The sequence below is a fragment of the Euphorbia lathyris genome, chromosome 8 (genome assembly GCF_963576675.1).
Source record: "Euphorbia lathyris chromosome 8, ddEupLath1.1, whole genome shotgun sequence".
Lineage (NCBI taxonomy): Eukaryota > Viridiplantae > Streptophyta > Magnoliopsida > Malpighiales > Euphorbiaceae > Euphorbia > Euphorbia lathyris.
The window spans coordinates 61,023,359-61,042,423 of NC_088917.1; the positions used below are offsets into that span (position 1 = coordinate 61,023,359).

Here is a 19,065-nt window from a genome sequence, read left to right on the forward strand (position 1 = left end):
TATTAAAATTTCCTCCATACCCCATTCTCACATTCGGTTCGCCTCTATATCTGCCCCTCTCATTACCTCGGCCCCCATACGGGTCATTCAAACCAACATTTCCCCTTTCATAACCACCTACAACATCATTATGCACAATATCCATATTCCCGGCACGCACATGTGATGGGCGTATGGCTAGGTAGAGCTTATGAAATATATATTATGATAAGTGTGTTACGACTATGGATGTGATCTTCCTAAATGCTCTATCTCTACTAGATGCTACTACTTAGGGGTAAGTGTACCCCGTCGTATAAAGTAATAATCCGGTTAAGACCGGGTATCGAATCCACGGGATTTATAACTACAAGTATTAAACGACTCGGTTTTATACGTTATCTAAGCGGTGAATACTTTGAGTTGATTCGGGGAACAACTACAAACTACTCCTAACTACGGGTGAGACAAAACTCCACGGAATGATACGGATGGTGATAAGTTATAAATATGATAAACAATGACTCCCAATATATATACGGTTAATGATTTACTCTTGCAATGACGACTACGTGTAGTGTGACCGACCCGTGAAGTACTTAGACTACGTGGTTCCTAGTCAAGGCGTGTCTAATGCTTGGGATCAGAAATTAGGGCCCGTAAGTTCCGTGGTTTATCAATTCATATGGTTTCCGGAGCGTCACTTCCGGTAAGGCAACACCTATATGAATCCTCAAAGATAGCCGAATGGCGTCAAAAATCGTGTTCTCCTACACAATAATCAATTACGAGTATCAAAACAAGTAACAAACATCAACACATATATAGAAAAAGAGATTATGAATCATAAATTATAAATATGGAGGATGTAAATATGGAATACAACCAATCCTAGTACATAGGAAGAGTACAAGCTAATTAGCAAGTGAAAAGGGAAGAATCCACCCTCGGAACTAGCTAACCGGACTCAAGGCTGTCTCTTAGGACTTGGAGGTGGAGCTTTCGAGCTTGGTGAACAGAGATGGAATGAAACTTTGATGGAATGCCGGAATCAACGAACAAGCTCTCAAGGTGATAGAGTTTTGCTATGTAAAATAAAATCTACAACTATATAACAAGAGCTTAATCTATAACAAGAGTTGTATATCCAAAGCTGTCTAAATGAGTGCTAGTCACTCTTATTTATACACATCAAGCTAGGGGTAAAATTGTAAGTTTACAAGGTGCAAGCATGGAGGAACATGATTTTCTGTAGATTTCCCATGATACGCCTCGCGTATGGTGGAGTACGCCCCGCGTATTGACCCATTTCGTCAGAAATCTCCTGCATGTGGACCAAATTTAGATCTTGTTGTCTCAACCATGCCCCGCGTAGACTGGGGTACGCCTCGTGTGGTTGAGTTTCTGAGATTTTATTGCTTGAATTGGGTCTTTTACGCCACGCGTAGTCTGAAGCACGCCTCGCGTATGTAAGTCTCTGGTTTTTTGGACTGAAGAACTTCCTATACACGCCCCGCGTGTATAGTTGTACGCCCCGCGTATTGTCAGTTGACTTAGAAGATCTTGCAGTTTGACATTCATGATTGAGACATTATTGCTTATCATTGCTCATACGCCCCGCGTGGAAGGTAGGACGCCCCGCGTGGCAGTGGGTAAGTTCCACGTGGTGCCTGCGGATTGAGCAATTATTTCTGACAATGTGTTCCACGCCCTGCATGGAGGGTGATACGCCCCGCGTATGTCGGAGGATTTTTTTGCTCCTTGCTCGTACCTGAAATACAATTCTCGAGAGCCGAGTTAGCTTAACGTTTTATTTTCTAAATTAATCAAAAATAAGGAAAATTAACCGAAAGTACGGAATTTATTTTTATTTCATTATTTTATTAAAACATTCTATTTTTGCAATTAAACTTATTTATTTAATCCAAAATTAAACCGTAAATCACGCTAAAAGATAGTGACGAAATGCCCCTATCAATATGCGCGGGACCAACAACATCATTTACATGCACATCATGCCTAGGTCTATCATTCATGGCATTATCATCCATTCTAATCCCCATATTCCTAGCAATCTTAGACATATTGTAATCATCAAATAACTCCCCATCACTATCATTATCCACATTTCTAATGATTACAGGATTAGTCCGCCTTACCTCTTGAACCCGAGGGTCCATTACTTGGGGCGCATAAGCTATCTTTGGTGGTGGTGTCGGTTGCCGTTCAAGTAGATGTCGGGTTTGTTCCTCTTATCTCCGGTGAGGTTCTCCGGCTAGAAGATTGTTATTGTGGCGGGTTGCTATTGTGAGTTCTTCAATAAGGCGGTGCAAATATCGGGTACTCGTCTCGTGTTTCTCCTCCATCGTTCTTAAAGATTGCGTGATATGTTTCATGTTGCCTTCTAGTGACTCAACTCGTTGCTCCATGGATCCGGTGGCTTCGTTTGTGATACGAGGTTGAACCATTCCCGAGAAGAAGTCTCCGGTCAAGGAAAACGACTCGGCTCTGATACCAACTGATGTAGATTGAAATCGACTGAAGGTTTTAATCGTAAACCAACAAAGAATCCGATCTTCTCAAGCTAGACTTGAAGGTTGAGTTAACCCAAAGGATATGAAAATCCAAGCCCTCAATGGAGGCTATTGTTTTAAATTCATCAAAAGTTCCTAAACATTACAAAGTGGGGAGCTTAAATACTCTCCCAAAAGCCCATGAATAGGGTTTTGGCCAAAACATGTGCACAAGGGTGTAATAGGAAAATAGGTGAGTCCATGGCAGTTTAGTAATAAGAGGGTAATGGCAAGACAGTAAATAAAGAGTAACAGAAATTGGTCCCCTCAAGGTGAGAACTTGGAGGAGAAGTATTCTCCTAGACAAGTACGCCCCGCGCCCTAGTGATATACCCCGCGTAGATGCGCTCCTGAACTTGGAGGTGCTTGCTCGTACTCATTACGCGTGGCGTCCTACGGAATATGCCCCGCGTCATTAGGCTCTTGAGTTTGAAGGCTCTGTGGACGGGAATCTATGCGTGGCGCCCAAGGCGTACGCCCTACGTGTTTGACCTTCTAGGAAGCTTCCTGCTCGAGATTTCTATCCACGCCCCGCGTGTTAATGGTGGCACCCCGCGTCCCCGCATTACTTGATCCTCCTTCCATGAAAACACTCCCCATGCCTGGCGTCTTGCTAGACACGCCCCGCGTGCCCTCTGTTTTGGCTTGGTCTTCGCTCTCCTTAGGTGGGTTCTCTCGAGTAGCTCCTCGTTGCTCCAGTCTCGGGTCTAGGGGTAAGATTCCCTCATCACTATATCCTTAATAAGGAGTTTGCGGTCTTCCGAATTGCCACTAGTTTCTCTCTGAATAGCATACACTAGCAATTGAGAATCCGATTCCACCAAGACATTCTGTCAGCCTGTCTCTTTCATCCAACTCAGCGACTCGCAACATGAGATCCCCTCAACCAAAAAAGGATCTAAACGGCAGTGTATAATTATGTTTTCTGCAGCCTGGAACCCACCCCCACTGTCTCGCAAAATAACACCGTAGCCAGCAATACCTGAATTAGAAAAAAATGGCCCCATCGATATTAAGTTTTGACCAACCTGGTGGAGGCTTGCACCATTTCTGAATTGCAGCGGAATTCGCAGCAGCCGCACCATGTCCCTAGTTTTGAGCGACTTTCCAGCTTGAAAAAAACTGCATGGCGTTTTAGTAGAGTGTAATAGGCATCATCGTGACCAAACTTTATTGTTCCGATTGAGCCACAAAAACCAGCAGCAGACCGCCGAATTATCAGTTTCCTTCGGGTGATTTAACCATAGCTTTCCCCAAAAATCTTTGAACGATGAACAACTATCTCTAAGACCAGCGATTCTGGTCAGGCCCCAACAATCGAGCCTGCCGACAGCCTGGACTTAACAAGATTTATTACTTGATAACGACGGGATACACTTATCCCTTAGTTGTAGAGCCGCGGTAGTGGTCATCGTCTCGAGCGCATAATCGCTACTAGTTCGGCTCCACATCATATATCATGAAGCTTGATTCGGGAAGTCTCACTGGACCCAATCAAGGATCTAGTCATTACTAGAATCATGCACACTTCCGAGAATCACGATCAAATGACCTTGAGGGATATCATGGCCCGATATTTGGACGCACTTGCTCCTATTAATAAGGGACAAGTGACCCATCCCGTTCCACAATCTATAACCGTCTTTTATAGCTGGACATCAATATAAATAGAATAAGCTCAACTCAAGGTAATATATTCATTATGTTAAGCTTGCATTACATCTTTTGTTTGCTGATTGCAATCATGTTCAAGTTCTTTCATAAACTAACTTAGACATCAAAGTGAGTTCACAGTACAAACGATCCTCCTTAACTTTGATTCTGTGCAGTTACATATTAACACGTGAAGTCTCAGGATTCAACCACATCAATTGATAAAATCTAAAAAAAAGGCTTTTAGATCACGAGTCAAAACATTTAATTAAAAAAATTAAATTGAACACTATTAATAATAAAAATGAAATGTAACAAAAATTCAATAAATTATTTTAGAATTTATTAAATATGGTATCATTTGATATTGGCTGGATTTTTACTAACAGCTTCAACTTGGCCAAAGTTAAAAATAAATCCACTTGGATACAACCCAAAATCATTATTCTTTTTTATTTGTATTGGTTCCTAAATTTATAGTGTCATTCGCATTCTAAATCTGCTTAAAATGATATTATTAACTCATTAAGACTATATCTCAGAGCAAGATTGATTTTGAACAAATTTAAATATTTATCACTTTAAACAAATTCAAAAAATCAATTGAATATATAAATAAGTTCAAGCGGTTAATATGTCATTTTAAACAACTTAAAGTAATCAAAAGTCATTTTCAACAAGTTGAATGGGCTAATAAAACACCTTATAAATTAAGGGAACGAATCAACTTTTAAATTTAGGAAACTAATGATATATTAAGCGTTAATAATAATTTTAACATTTCTTTTTCAATATTGTTTTTTGAAAATTTCTTTTTCAATACTTAATTACTATTTTTAAACATTTCCATACTTAATTTTAAATTTTATCAATCTACACATTAAACCATTAACATATGAAATTAAATCTATAATATATATAATTACGGAAGCAGAGAGAAATGAGAAGAAGTGTTTTAAAGGTCTTTTTGATGAGTTGTTAACGTAGTAAAAAATTAGATTAAAAATATTTAATTAATTAAAAATAAATATTTAATTAATTAAAAATAACAAATTTATATTTATAATATATTAAATAATTACTAGCCTATTAATTAAAATAATAAAAGAAAGCAAGAGTTACGGGACGATGAAAAAACACAAAGCAAAGGAAATCCAAAAGTCACAAATAAACTTCTATATAAAGCATGATAGATAGTATTCCACCATTATATTTATTGGTCACGATAGATAGTATTATATTTCTGAAGGTAAATATTCGATTTTTTTCATATGTTGTAGTTATTGTGTTCTCAATTATGTTGTTGTTTTATTTTTATTAAACAATAGTTGTTATAGTTTCATCTTTCAGATTCATTTCTGTTGTTACCCAGGTTCTATACATCTCGCTATCTTATCTATGTTTTCTTTTTTATTTGTGTATTTTTTCCAAACTGATAGCTTCAATTGAAGAAATCCGATAGAAATAGAAGATGCATGAACAACTAAAACCGGAAAACACAAAAGTGTCAAAAATTACAAGAAATTCTTATGTTTCTCAAGGTAATTATTCGATTTTTTTTCATATGTTGTAGTTATTTTTGTTCTCAATTGTGTTGTTGTTTTCTTTTTATTAAACAATAGTTGTTATAGTTTCATTTTTCAGAGATGAAATTCCATTTCTGTCCTTACCCAGGTTCCATACCTCTCGCTACCTTATCCATGTTTTCTTTTTTATTTGTCTTTTTTTTTCAAAATGACTCAAATAAAGATTTTGTAAATTTGTATTCTTTTTTAATATATGTTGCTAGGTGTTATCGTTTCGATTGCTAACTCTTAACTAAAATTTAGATTTTCGGCTTTATATTAACTCAATTTTTGGCTTTATATGAACTCAATTTTTGGCTTTCTCAATTGTGCTGTTGTTTTATTTTTATTAAACAATTGTTGTTATAGTTTCATCTTTCAGAGATGAAATTCCATTTCCGTCGTTATCCAGATTCCATACCTCTCGCTACCTTATCCATGTTTTCTTTTTTATTTATTTATTTTCAAAATAAAAATTTTGTATATTTGCATTCTTTTTTAGCATATGTTCCTAGGTGTTTATCATTTTGATTGTTAACTCTAACTAAAATTTAGATTTTCGGCTTTTTATGAACTCAATTTTTAGTTTTAATTGAAGTTAGATTAATTTCTCTAATTCGGAACATGTTGAAATCCACTCATTTTTTTAGTTTGAGTTTAGCTAATTGATATGGATTGTATTTTTTTATTTTTATGCATTTTGGTACGAATAGACATAAAGTTTCACACGATAGTTGTTCATTGAAGTTTGAGACATATTAAATAAAATATTAAAGAGATATTGGAATATTATACTTACAATGAAGTTTATTTCAATATAAATTATGTTATATTATTATTATTATTATTATCAAGAAGTTATTTTTCCCAATTTTCTAGACAAGGAGATTGTAAGCGTCTAATACGCTTGATAAGATGTTTATTCTTGAAGAATGTGGATTATGCTAGATACGAATTCAAAATCAAGGTAAATAAAAATAAATTTTGATGCTCAAAATCCTAAAAACGTACATTAATTATGGATATTGAGATAATTGCTTTTGCAACATTGGTTTATATAATTTTTAACTATTATATTATGGTTCGTACAAAATTGTTAGTATTTCAAGAGTTTTTAACAGATGAAAATGAAATATGATCATAAGACAAATTATTGAAAAATATTAATTAAGAAAATATTATTATTTGAATCTCTTCAAATTCTCAAATGTTGAGCATAATGATTCTAATTAATATAATTAATTTCACATTGTGATTTAATTATATTTAACTAAAATTAATTTATGGACTTAATACTTCATTAAGAAAAAATAAAATGTTTAATTAATGGGCAAAAAATATTTTCACTCTCCTCTTTATACGCTTATGTCTCGATATTCTCTCTTATTTTCAAAAAAAAAAAAACCGAGAGGAAGATGGTTCTCTCCTAATTATCTTTTTCATCTCTTCATTTTTGTTTTCAATTCTTTTGTTTGTTTTTCTTACTTACAAAATTCAAGAATATATAATTATTAGAAAATATTAATGAAGTCAAATAAGTGATATCTGCGAGTATGGCTAATATTCTATATAGTGAAAGAATGAAGAACATATTGATCGGATGTCTTGATGAAATATTTTCGAGATGAAAATAGAAGAAATCATCATCTTAAACTGATTCAATTAGATATATTGGGTTATTGTAGCAGAATGAATAATTGAATTCAAATACTTGGTGATCATGAAATTCTATCAACCAAATAATTATCATCAAGATGAATTTGTGACTAATTCTTATGAATTTTATTTTTTTATATGTAACATATTGAATTGATAAAGTTTCTTCATATGAGACGTAGAGCGCTTGATGCGCCGGTTAGGAGAACCGAAGAGTGGCAAAGGGATGTAGTGGTGAGGGGTAGGGGAAGACCTAAGCAAACTTGGAGGAGGGTGATCGAGACTGATATGAGTTTATTGGGAATTGAGGAAAATATGGTAGTGGATAGGACGGAGTGGAGGGAGCGAATCTGTGTCGCTGACACGACTTGATTTTCACAGTTTTATATGATGGTTCATGTTAGCCGACCCCGAATCATTTCGGGACTAAGGCTTTGTTGTTGTTGTTGTTGTTGTAACATATTGAATTGATAAAGTTTCTTCATATGTAACATTAGAAAAGTATTGATTGTAATAGTTTATAGAATAATATATTGATGCTGCTTCCATTTTAACGTAGATTGTAATTCTTTTGTATCGTAGATATAATATTTAATTTTAATCGTAGTTTAATTCAATTTTTGTTTAACATATATTGTAATTCTTTTATATCGTAAACATAATATTTAATTTTAATTATAGTTTGATTCAATTTTTGGTTTTTTTATTATATTCTAATATATTTTTTAATTAATCTGCTATTTTATTATTATTGTTTCACAGAATATTTGGAATATGAAAATGTATTAAAATTCCTAAAAAGTACAAATCATTGAATTTTGTAAAAATAAATAAATCATTCATCTTTAGTTAAAATTCTATAAAAAAAAGTAGTCAATTATTTTTAAAATTAATTTAATTTGAATTATCATTAAAAAATATATATTAATTTCAAATATACATAATATAATTTTTTTTTTTTGGTAGACAAGGAAGGGCTAAGCACCCCGGGAAAAAACAAAACAACAAAGCAGAAAAACCGGAGTCAATCGAGCCTTGTACTTCTCAGATCAGCATGAAGAATGTCCAGAAGGCCTGCAGGTGGCCTATCACACTCGTGAAGACCCAGGGAAAAATTTCCTGCGAAATTCGCCAACCAATCCGCTGCTCGATTACCCTCTCGGTGAGTATAAACAACACGAACATTCCAATTCCGTTTTAGTAATTTCTGACAAGCCTCGATGATCCAATAATGCCGGTGGTTAGTCGTGTTTGTGGAATTCACGCATTTCACAACCTTGAGAGCATCCAATTCAAACACCACTTTCCGAAAACCCAACTTCCACGCCAAGCTAATACCATAGAATAAGCCCCAGAATTCCGCAAGAGCTGCTGTGCTAATGCCCAAATTGCAATGAAAGCCCCCTTTCCAAGCACCCCTCTCATCCCGAATCAGACCGCCACACGCCGCATCTCCGGGGTTACCTTTGCTTGCACCGTCACTATTAACTTTAACCCAATCCTCCATCGGATTCTGCCACAGAAGGGAGCGAGTGCGGATACCTTGGGCCCCCCTGTTGCTGACCTTTCTCGACCTCTGCATACCTCTCTCCATTTCGCGAGCTTGTCCGTAAATGAAGCCAGGTTTGTCCCGCACTTCCTGCCTGTTCCTGTCGAACACTTTCTCGTTTCTCCATTTCCACAACCACCAGCAGCCCACAGCAAAAATCGAGCGCCATTCAACTCCTTTCCAGCGGTTCCCGATTTGGAGGTTCTTCCTAACCCAAGTATCTAGATTTCCATCAAAAAATTGCTGTCTAAACTCCCGAGGGATGAATTGCTCCCACATGGTAGCCGCAAGTTTGCAGTCCCTCAGCAGGTGGAGCGTTGTTTCTGGTCTGCTGCACTCTCTACACTCCTTAACGTCTGTCATGTGTCTGCGGAATCGTTTCTCATTCGAGAGAACCCCGTCATTAAGGACTAGCCAAGCAAAATGACGGATTCTTTCCGTTACATCTAGATCCCAAACTAGGTTCCAGCTCTCCTCTTTCCCTATCGTATTCGTTTGTTCGTTTCTTGCAAGCTGCAGTTTATACGCTGATCTGACAGAGAAAACGCCTGTGTCCTCCACGGACCAGGACCAACCATCATCCTCGCCCTCAGTAAACAAGACATATGCTGCAAGTTGCATTAGCACTCTCAGGGGAAGAACCTGATGTAACGAATCCCAATTCCACCCATTCATCGTCCAATAATCCGCTACCTTCCTTCGCTTTTCCTCCTCCGATATTGGTCGGATGGCTTCCTCCTCTAGACGAATGCCTTCGATCCACACATCTAGCCAAAAAAGACTATCTCTCCCATTTCTTACCACACGGTTGACCCCTAGCTTCAAAAGTTGAACTCCCTGAAGGATGCTTCTCCAAGTGTGACTTTTGCTACCTCTGTCTCTGAACATCCCCAATCCTGTACCTCCCCTTGCATATCTATCTCGCAGTACCCGAGCCCAGAGGGTAGAAGCTTCATTTAGCATCCTCCACCCAAGCTTAGCAATATTAGCAATGTTCGTGGCTCTGGCTTGCCGGATTCCCAGACCTCCTTCCCTACGAGGTTTGCTTACAATGTTCCAGCGAACAAGATGAGTTTTGCGACCCCTATCTGAACTTCCCCAAAGGAACTTTCGACTTATAGAATCCAGGGTCCGACAAGTGCTGGCCGGGAGCACCGCCGTCTGCATTATGTAGATAGGGAGAGCAGACAAAACAGATTTGATGAGAGTCGTTCTCCCTGCGAAGGATAAGTTCTTCTCCTTCCAACCCGAGAGGCGCTGCTTAACACGGTCAACAACATAGTTATAGGTTGCTTTGGTGACTCTCTCATGATTGAGATTCACCCCTAAATATTTGCCCAAATTATTCGTGCTTCGGATTCCCAATTCGGAGGCCACTTCCGTCCTGACCCGATGGCTGCAGTTTGCAGAGAAAAAAACACAGGACTTATTCAGGCTTACCTTCTGCCCTAAGCAGTCGCAGAAATAGTTCAGAATATCCTTTACTAAGCAAGCCTGTTGTCTAGATGCCTCTGCAAGAAGAATTATATCATATGTAAAAAAACAGTGAGTTAAAGGAGGTCCATTCTTGGATAATGTAACCGGCTGCCAATTCCCTTGAGCCGCTGCCTCCAGAATCAAGTGGCTCAGCCGCTCTAAGCACAGCACATAAAGGTAAGGAGAAAGAGGGTCTCCTTGTCGGAGGCCCCGAGCCGGCTTGAACCCTTCACCTTGCTCACCATTCCAAAGCACTTGAAGGAAAGAGGATGAGACACAGGTCATGATTAATTCCACCATTCCTGCCGGAAGCCCCACCTGGTGAAGCGTGTCTTGGAGAAAACTCCAGCTAAGCCTATCGTAGGCCTTCTACAGGTCTAACTTTAAGATCATGGAAGCTTTCTTTCCTTTCCTTTTCTCAAAATTATGAACTGCTTCCTGGATTAAGATTATATTGTCAAATATCTGGCGCCCAGGTACAAAGCTGCATTGCATCGGACCAATGATGTCAGGGAGCAGAGGTTTCAGTCTCCCCACAATACACTTGGTAATGAGTTTATAACTGACGTTGTAGAGACTTATTGGTCTGAACTGCGATAAGGAATCCGGATTCTCAGTTTTGGGGATGAGAGTGATTAAGGTGTTATTCAGGCCATCCTCAACCACCCCTTCATTAAGAGCTCATAGGACACACTTGCCTGTTTTCTGGCCCAACAGCTCCCAAAAATTCTGATAGACGCCTGCCTGAAGCCCATCCGGACCCGGGGCTTTCCAAGCACTCATACTGTCAAGGGCAGCCTGGACATCCTCCATATCATAACGCCTCTCCAGGGCCTCTACTTCCATGCTCTCCAGCCTTGGGAAAGTTATCTGAGTCTGCAACAGGGGTCTTTCAGTCATGTCTTCACTGTATAGATTTCTAAAGGATAGGGTTGCCATGGCTTTCAAATTATTACAATTCCATTCCCAAGTCCCGTCCTCTTTCTTCAACCCCGCCACTTTGTTGCGTCTAGTCCGAATCACCGTGGAGATGTGGAAGAAAGAAGTATTTCGATCCCCTTCACAAAGCCATTGAACTCTCGATTTTTGCTGCCATAAAAGTTCTTCTTGCTCAAGAACCGTGTTTAACTCGGAAACCAGCTTCTCCTCCAGCTTAAGCAGGCCCCTAGTGCAACGGTCGGCCAAGGCTCTTTGCACTCCGCCCAGTCTTGCATAAATTCGGTTCTTTCGCTGGAATATGTTTCCAAACTTCTGTTTATTCCACTTGGTTAGTCCTTCACGGATCCTGGCTGCCGTTTCCCCTAGAGAATCCATCTCCTGGTAGCACTGCTGCAATTGGTTTTTCAGAGAATCATCTGAGAGCCAGGCTCTCATGAACCGGAAAGGAACTCTAGTTCTCTCCACTGGATGCTGCAGCTCAATTAAAAGCGGGACATGGTCCGAATGAAGGCGCTGAAGGTGTTTAACCACGACATCCAGAAACCGCAGGCGCCAGTCCACTGAACAGAGGCTTCTGTCAAGTCGACAAGCAACTCGGGTGCGCGGGGAGGAACCACGGTACCAAGTGAACTCCGGGCCAATAAAACCTAAATCAACAAGCTCCATCTGATTGATCCAGTTGGCAAAAGGAGCACATCTGCTTAGCACTCTCGCTGACCCCCCTTTCTTCTCTTCAGTAGCCTTAATGCAATTAAAATCTCCACTCAAAAGCCAAGGTTGTTTAACCGTTTGCTGAACATCTAATAAATCTGTAAAAAATGTTCTTTTATGAGCCATTTGGGGTCTAACATAAACTGCAGTGAATATGAAAGACGTCCCATAGCTTGGCCCCTTCTTAAAAGTCACTTCGCTGTGCAAGAATTGGAAGTTCCTAATAAGAACATCAACATTGACCAAAGTATCATCCCAGAAAATCCAAACTCCACCGCTGAAACCCTCAGCTTCCACCACTTCAAATCTTGGGAGCCCAATCTGCTTACCAATTTCCTCTGCACGTGTGCCCGGGATGCGAGTTTCCACCAGGCAAAGGATGTCAGGCCGATGAATTCTAACAAGATGTCTGAGACCCCTTTGGAAGTTGGTGCCTCCTGCACCAAAACAATTCCAAGTTATGATCTTCATAGTCAACAAACTTGTCGTAGCCCTGCAGCTGCAGACCACTAGTTTTGCACTAGAGGATTACTCCCCTCCTCCCTCGCTGTCCCTTCTAAAATCCGAAGAATTGATCTATCCCTCAGTTTCTGATTCAATCTATTGTTTCCTTTCACCTTCAGCATATCTATCTCTATTCTCTTAGGATTTATCTCTTTTAATGGTGGTCGGGGAGAGAACTCTGTCCGGGTTCGTTTACCCCTTCCGGCGTCAAGCATTAAATCTCCCGGGTCCCCGCTTTCTCCTACCTCGACATCCATCTCCTCTCCAACCAAGCTTGTAAAACGGTTGCCGTTACTCAGCTGGTTGAAGTTAAAGTTTTCCTTATTCCGTTCCTTAAAAGCTGCCACTGCTTTGCCCTTTCCTTTCCCAATATGAGATTGCGGTATCTTCCCTGGAGCTAAATCCTCCACATGCTGACCGCCAACTTCGTTATGACTTATGTTTGCCTGTGGGTTGGAGCCTTCTTTCATCAGGTTTGAAAACGGATTAGTTTTCTCAAAGCTTGGCTTCTCCTGCAGTCCTCTTCTATTCTGCCAGTTTTGAGGTCCTGCTTTATTAAATTGCCGTATTGGCACTATCATCCAGGGTCCATAGACCGTGTCTTGCACCCCCTCATCACTAGCTTGAGCTCCTTTCTCCACCTGTGGAGTTTTCTCAGTGTTTGTTTCTGCTTCACTATTCTGTTCTCCCATTAACATATTGCTTGTAGAATTGGTCTCATTTGATGGAAAAGCACTAGGCCAGCAGCAGTCTGCCCTATTATGCCCATATCTTCCACATTTGGTGCAGGCAGTGTGTAGACCCTCAAACTCTACATGCTGGATTTCTCCTTCTAACTCAAATTGCGCTATTAGTGGTTGCAGGAGGTTGATTTCCACACAGATTCTGGCAAATCGGCCTCTTGTCTTCATTAATGTGTTATCATCCACTCGAACCGGCTTACCGACATCTCCCGCCAAACCCAGGAGCACATCTTCATCATAGTATAGCAATGGGAGTTGGGGAAGTCTAATCCATACCATGGATTTCTCCACACAGGCGTCTAACGGGTTGAAGTCTGCAGACCAAGAGCGAACAGTCAAGTAATGTCCTTGTACCATCCAGGGTCCGTCATTGATCACATGGTTTCTGTCCAAATCCTCATCGAACTGTACCAGGTGGAAACCTCCCCCCAAATCCATCATGCTCACATCTGCAATTGGCTTCCACAACTCCAGGGTTCGTTTTTGGAGAGCCACATACCCTAAATTCCTCCCCAAAAGCTTGATAATTAAAGCTTTCTCCCAAGGTTTTGCCAATTTCTTCTTCAGCTCTGGATCGATCGTTACTCGGGGTATCAATGGTTTTGTTTCGTCGACTTCAATGTTCACTAATCCCGCTGCTCTTAAATCCGTCTTAACTCGAATAGGAGAGGCACCGGATTTTGCCATTGCAATATCCTTCCATGTTAATCTTGTATTAGGCGAGGGTTCAGTTTGATTCAGAGGCGTTTTGTCCGGCGGAACAGGGAGCGGCGACCGTTCCCCCGAAGACGAAAGGATTAGACTCGTTCATCGCAATTTTTTTATAAATTTTTTATAACATGATATAAAATTATTTAAAAATAAATATATCAATTTATTTATTTATCTAAATTATTTTTCTACTAGTTCATTATTTGCAGGAGTGGTGTGTAATCTTAAATTTAAATTAAACTATTTACATAAATTAATTAAAAAGGAAATGGTTATACTTTTGAGTTTTGAACACAACCGTAAATAGAAAACATACAATCTCAAACGACTACGTGTTCCCGTTGACTGCTACTATCCGTTACTATAATAAAGCCCACGCAAAAAAGACGTGTATTTCAGATAAACTGCCCCCAAATAATCACGCGTGTACAAGCGCGTGCATTATCCCCACGAGACCAGCAACGTGGAACTTTCTCACTCATTTCCTCCGTATTTCTCACGCACCATTCTCCACCGCTTTGCTTCGTATATATAAAATGGTAATTCTCCTTTTCTTCTTTTATTTACATTTCTCTCTTGATTTTCATCCTCTTCACTTTTTTTTTCTCTCGCCTTTTCTCTTCTCGCCTCCAACTACAACAAATGATGTTTCGTATCAGTAACAATTTGGTTGGAATTCTCAACTTCCTCACCTTCCTTTTGTCTATTCCGATCGTCGGCGGTGGGATCTGGCTCCGGAATCATGGTTCATCGGAATGTGAGAAGTTTCTCGACACGCCGGTTATTATATTGGGCGTTTTCCTTATGGTTGTTTCTCTCGCTGGCCTCGTCGGCGCGTGTTGCCGCGTGTCGTGGTTGCTCTGGTTTTACCTGCTTGTTATGTTCTTATTGATTGTTGTGCTCTTCTGTTTCACGATTTTCGCTTTCGTAGTGACGAATAAAGGGGCTGGAGAGGTGCTCTCTGGAAGGGGATACAAGGAGTATAAATTGGGAGATTATTCCAACTGGTTGCAGAAGAGAGTCACTAATACTAAGAATTGGAACAAGGTTAAGAGTTGTTTGATTGATGGTAAAGTGTGCTCTGAGTTTAGTACGAAATATGCGAATATTACTGTCACGCAATTGTATAAGGAGAACTTGAATGCACTTCAGGTAATTTCGTTTTCTCTCGCTTTCGTTTTAATTTTCATTTTCATTTTGTCTCTTTGTAATTCTGTTTAACTATTTTTGGATTTCAAAATGTTCTTAACCTCAAATCTGAATCTGATTCTTTTCTATCGTTCACAATTTGTGGATGATATTTTTAGTTATTTTGATTTTACTATTTCTTTGAGATCTGACTGTTTTTTGTTATGCATATTTTCCTTTTTTTTATTTGGTTTAATCTTTGAACTGTGTATGATGATCTGAAGAATTAACGAAGTCCGGGTTGAGATTTTCATCAACTCCCTATCAAAATTTGAGAGTGGAAAAAGCAGTTTTAAGTGGCGGTTTCTTTATTTTGAAATTTCGAAAAGCAAATGTACTTTTTGTTAATTATTTATAATAATTAGCGGAATCAAATTCGGCTAAACAGCAACAAATGATTTACCAATTCGCATTTAAAGATGCCTTGAATTTGTGCTTTTTGCTTTGCTTTGTTATCTTTTTGGCTTCTTTTTTGAACTTTATATAGGAGGACAGTTTCAAAACCACGATAAATGAAATCATCTAGTTTGTTTTTTCTCTGGTATTGGTTTCTTTTTAAATTCCTGCTCTCTTTTTCAGGATTCTGCAGCAGAAAGAACAATCATTTTCAAAAATTAACTTTTAATAGAGATTACAAGGCTTCTTTAGTAGTTCATTTTGGGGCAGAGATGTTATTAAGTAGTCATAAATCTGGAAGCAATACATCCCACGAATCAATTAACTTGTGTTGAGAGATAAATGTGTACATCAATTGCTTAATTAATAGTATTTCTATCATATGTAGAATCTTGGCATTAACAAGTTAACAACTATGTTTACAAATTACTTAAGTATGGATTCTGATATAGTTACTTCATTTTTATTACTCTGCAGTCTGGTTGCTGTAAACCAGCAGATGAATGTGCCTTTACTTATGTGAACCCAACAACTTGGACCGCACCAGCAGCTCCAAAATCTACAAATCCAGACTGTACTGTCTGGGGCAATGATCCAACTACTCTATGCTTTAACTGTGATTCATGCAAAGCTGGACTTCTAGACAACATCAGGAATGACTGGAAGAAAGTTGCTGTAATCAACATTATAGTCCTAGTTTTCCTCATCATAGTCTACTCAGTGGGATGCTGTGCTTTTAGGAACAACAGAAGGGATAACAGTGCTTATTTTTCCGGATGGAAACAGCAGGCTTAAAAGATGCTTAACTTTTGAGGTTGGGTATTATATTAATTCATCTAGGATTTTATTAGATGTTAGGCTTTTTCTTTGCTTCTCTGTCTCTGTTATTATATAATGATGTTAGACTGTTTCTTCTTCTTGTATAGCATTTTTATATGCTTGATTTGTTATTTCTAATGCTCCTAGAATATGCTTATGGACATATAATACATATATCTTCATTTATTCGCCGATCAGATTTTGTCTTTGATATTTCAATAATTGTTTATCATTCATTCTTTTGCTTGTGGGAGTGTTCCATATGGATGATGATCAGTTGAAGAATTTTGGAGTTGGTGTGGAACAATAGCAAGTGGCTTACTTTTTGTTAAATTGATATTTTGTTTTGTTGTGGACCCATTCATTTTCTTACGTGCTAATTTGGTTGAATGTTGGTGGGTGTGATGGACCTGTTGGCCATTATATATAAATATCTTTTAGGAGGAAGAAACAAAGAGAAGGATGAGTGGTTTAGTTCTATCTTCTTTTAAGGTAAAAACACCTAAATTATCTTGCTTGGTAAAATTTCATACTCTGAAAGGTTGTTATTAGTTTTGTGATTAAAAGACCTCTCATTACGGCTTGCTCCTTGCCATAATTATAATTAGTATAAAAATTATTTAGTATGCTTCTTCAAACGTGGCAAAAGGCATGCACTTCTTCAAACGTGGCAAAAGGCATACACTTGTATACAAGATTATATTACAACACTTATATTTCTTCAAACGTGGCAAAAGGCATAACTTGTATACAAGATTATATTGCAAACACCAGGTGTCTTTTCCATGGGATTGTGCTATATGGTGACACATAGGATCCGTTTGGTTTTGGCACGTTATAACTTAACATAATTAAGTGTGTAATGTAATGGAATCATGATTATATTTGGTTGGTAAATTTTAATAAAATTAATAATATTTAATTATTATCATTATAATACGTATGTTTATATTAGTTAAATATAATTTTTATGTTTGGTTTTTTTGTATTTTTCTCGTTTTTTGTATTTTTTGTATTTTCATGATTTTTTCAATATCTTTTTCCATTTTTTTTTTGTTTTTCTCTTTTTTTTCCTGATTTTTTCATTTCACATTTTTTTCCGTGTTTTCTCATTTTACCATTTTCGTATTTTTTCTCGTTTTCTCATTTTTTTTTGCATTTTTTCGTATTTTGCATTTGTTTTTGCATTTTTTTATTCTTATGTTTTCATGTTTTTTTTTTTTTTTGTATTTCGTCATTAGTAATGAAAATACAAGGGCTAATTGTAATGAGAATCCATGTCTATTTTGTTTATAATGCCCGTTACGACAAAAGTGATATGTAACTAAACATGATAATGAGCCTCCATTGTAATGGTCATTCCATTAGAACACCACATGGTGCAATTCCAATAAAGGGCGTTACAGTTTGTTACGGAAGCGAGCTAGCCACATCCGAAAATAGATCTGGTGGTGCACTACGTGTCTCAGAGCGAGAGTCTGGGGAGGGGTCCCACCACAATGGTGTACTGGGGGCAAGCCTCCCTGCCAATTTATTTGGCAAGAGGCCGCTCCTAAGACTCGAACCCGTGACCTTTTGGTCACACGACAACAACGTTTACCATTCTCGCCCTCCAATTCATAAATTATAAACCCTAAAAAATATATTCTAGACTTTTAATTTATAAATTCTAATCCTTAAAATATATTAAAAGTACTGATTTTACTAATGTGATATAATAAAAAATTATGACTTAACATAATTATAAATAGTTCCTAAAAGATGAATTTCTGTGTAATTTTCCCTATCCACTAGGGATGAATCCCACCCCACGAGAGCCACCTGTGAGAAACCCTCACTCCCAGAAGGAATGGAGGGAAGAAGTGGACAATAATGGAGATTTGAATTTCCACTCAAGAAACCCTCCTCTAAATACATGAGTCACAAGCCTAGTATGCTGACACACATCGAGTGATGATGGATACCTAGTTACAGATCTAGACTGAACAATGACAGTTATGGAGCTGCCTTACTAAGTCAAATAGTGTGACTCTAAAAAAGGGCCACTGGACTGATCACACCATTAAGACCGTGAAAGCCTAGTATGGTGTGTCACTCATAAGCCTCTTAAAGCATCGAGGTCTCCTTGTCGAACCTCACCTTCTCATCGTGTTGATATCTGAAACAAGCGGCCAAAATAGGATGCCACCCGAGAATCAAAATTTCAGAAATTTCTAGACAAAAAAAAAACTCTTGTAGGATTGTTGGGGGTATGAAATACCTTCTCATTCATAATTATCTCAAAAGATCATCGAAACACCCATTCCTAGAACCTGGAAGACTTTGGTATTGAAGATCCCAAAGATAACGCCATCATGTGCAATGTGTTCCCCAAAAACTCTAATGTGTATTGCATAGTAATGGTATCGATGACTGTCTTTAGGATCTGTCACCTCCTCTCGATCTTTTAAAAGATTTGTTTACCATTAAATTCATGGGAGCAATAGAACCTAGATGGATCAGCATCGATCTTAATGTCGTTCGCCCTCGATAAACCGAGCCAATGAGGGACTACTTGGCACGCTTTCATTACATGGATTTTGTTGACTCTTAGAATATTTTGA

The 19,065-nt window shown here is 38.3% G+C and overlaps 1 protein-coding gene across 1 annotated transcript; it reads left to right on the forward strand.

Moving 5' to 3' along the window:
- Nucleotides 1-14,621: 14,621 nt before the first annotated feature.
- Nucleotides 14,622-16,659, forward strand: LOC136202512 (tetraspanin-8-like). The gene is made up of 2 exons (XM_065993175.1): nt 14,622-15,211; nt 16,121-16,659. The coding sequence occupies exons 1-2, from the start codon at nt 14,702-14,704 to the stop codon at nt 16,436-16,438; spliced, it is 828 nt and encodes a 275-aa protein (XP_065849247.1). The 5' UTR covers nt 14,622-14,701; the 3' UTR covers nt 16,439-16,659.
- Nucleotides 16,660-19,065: the final 2,406 nt, after the last annotated feature.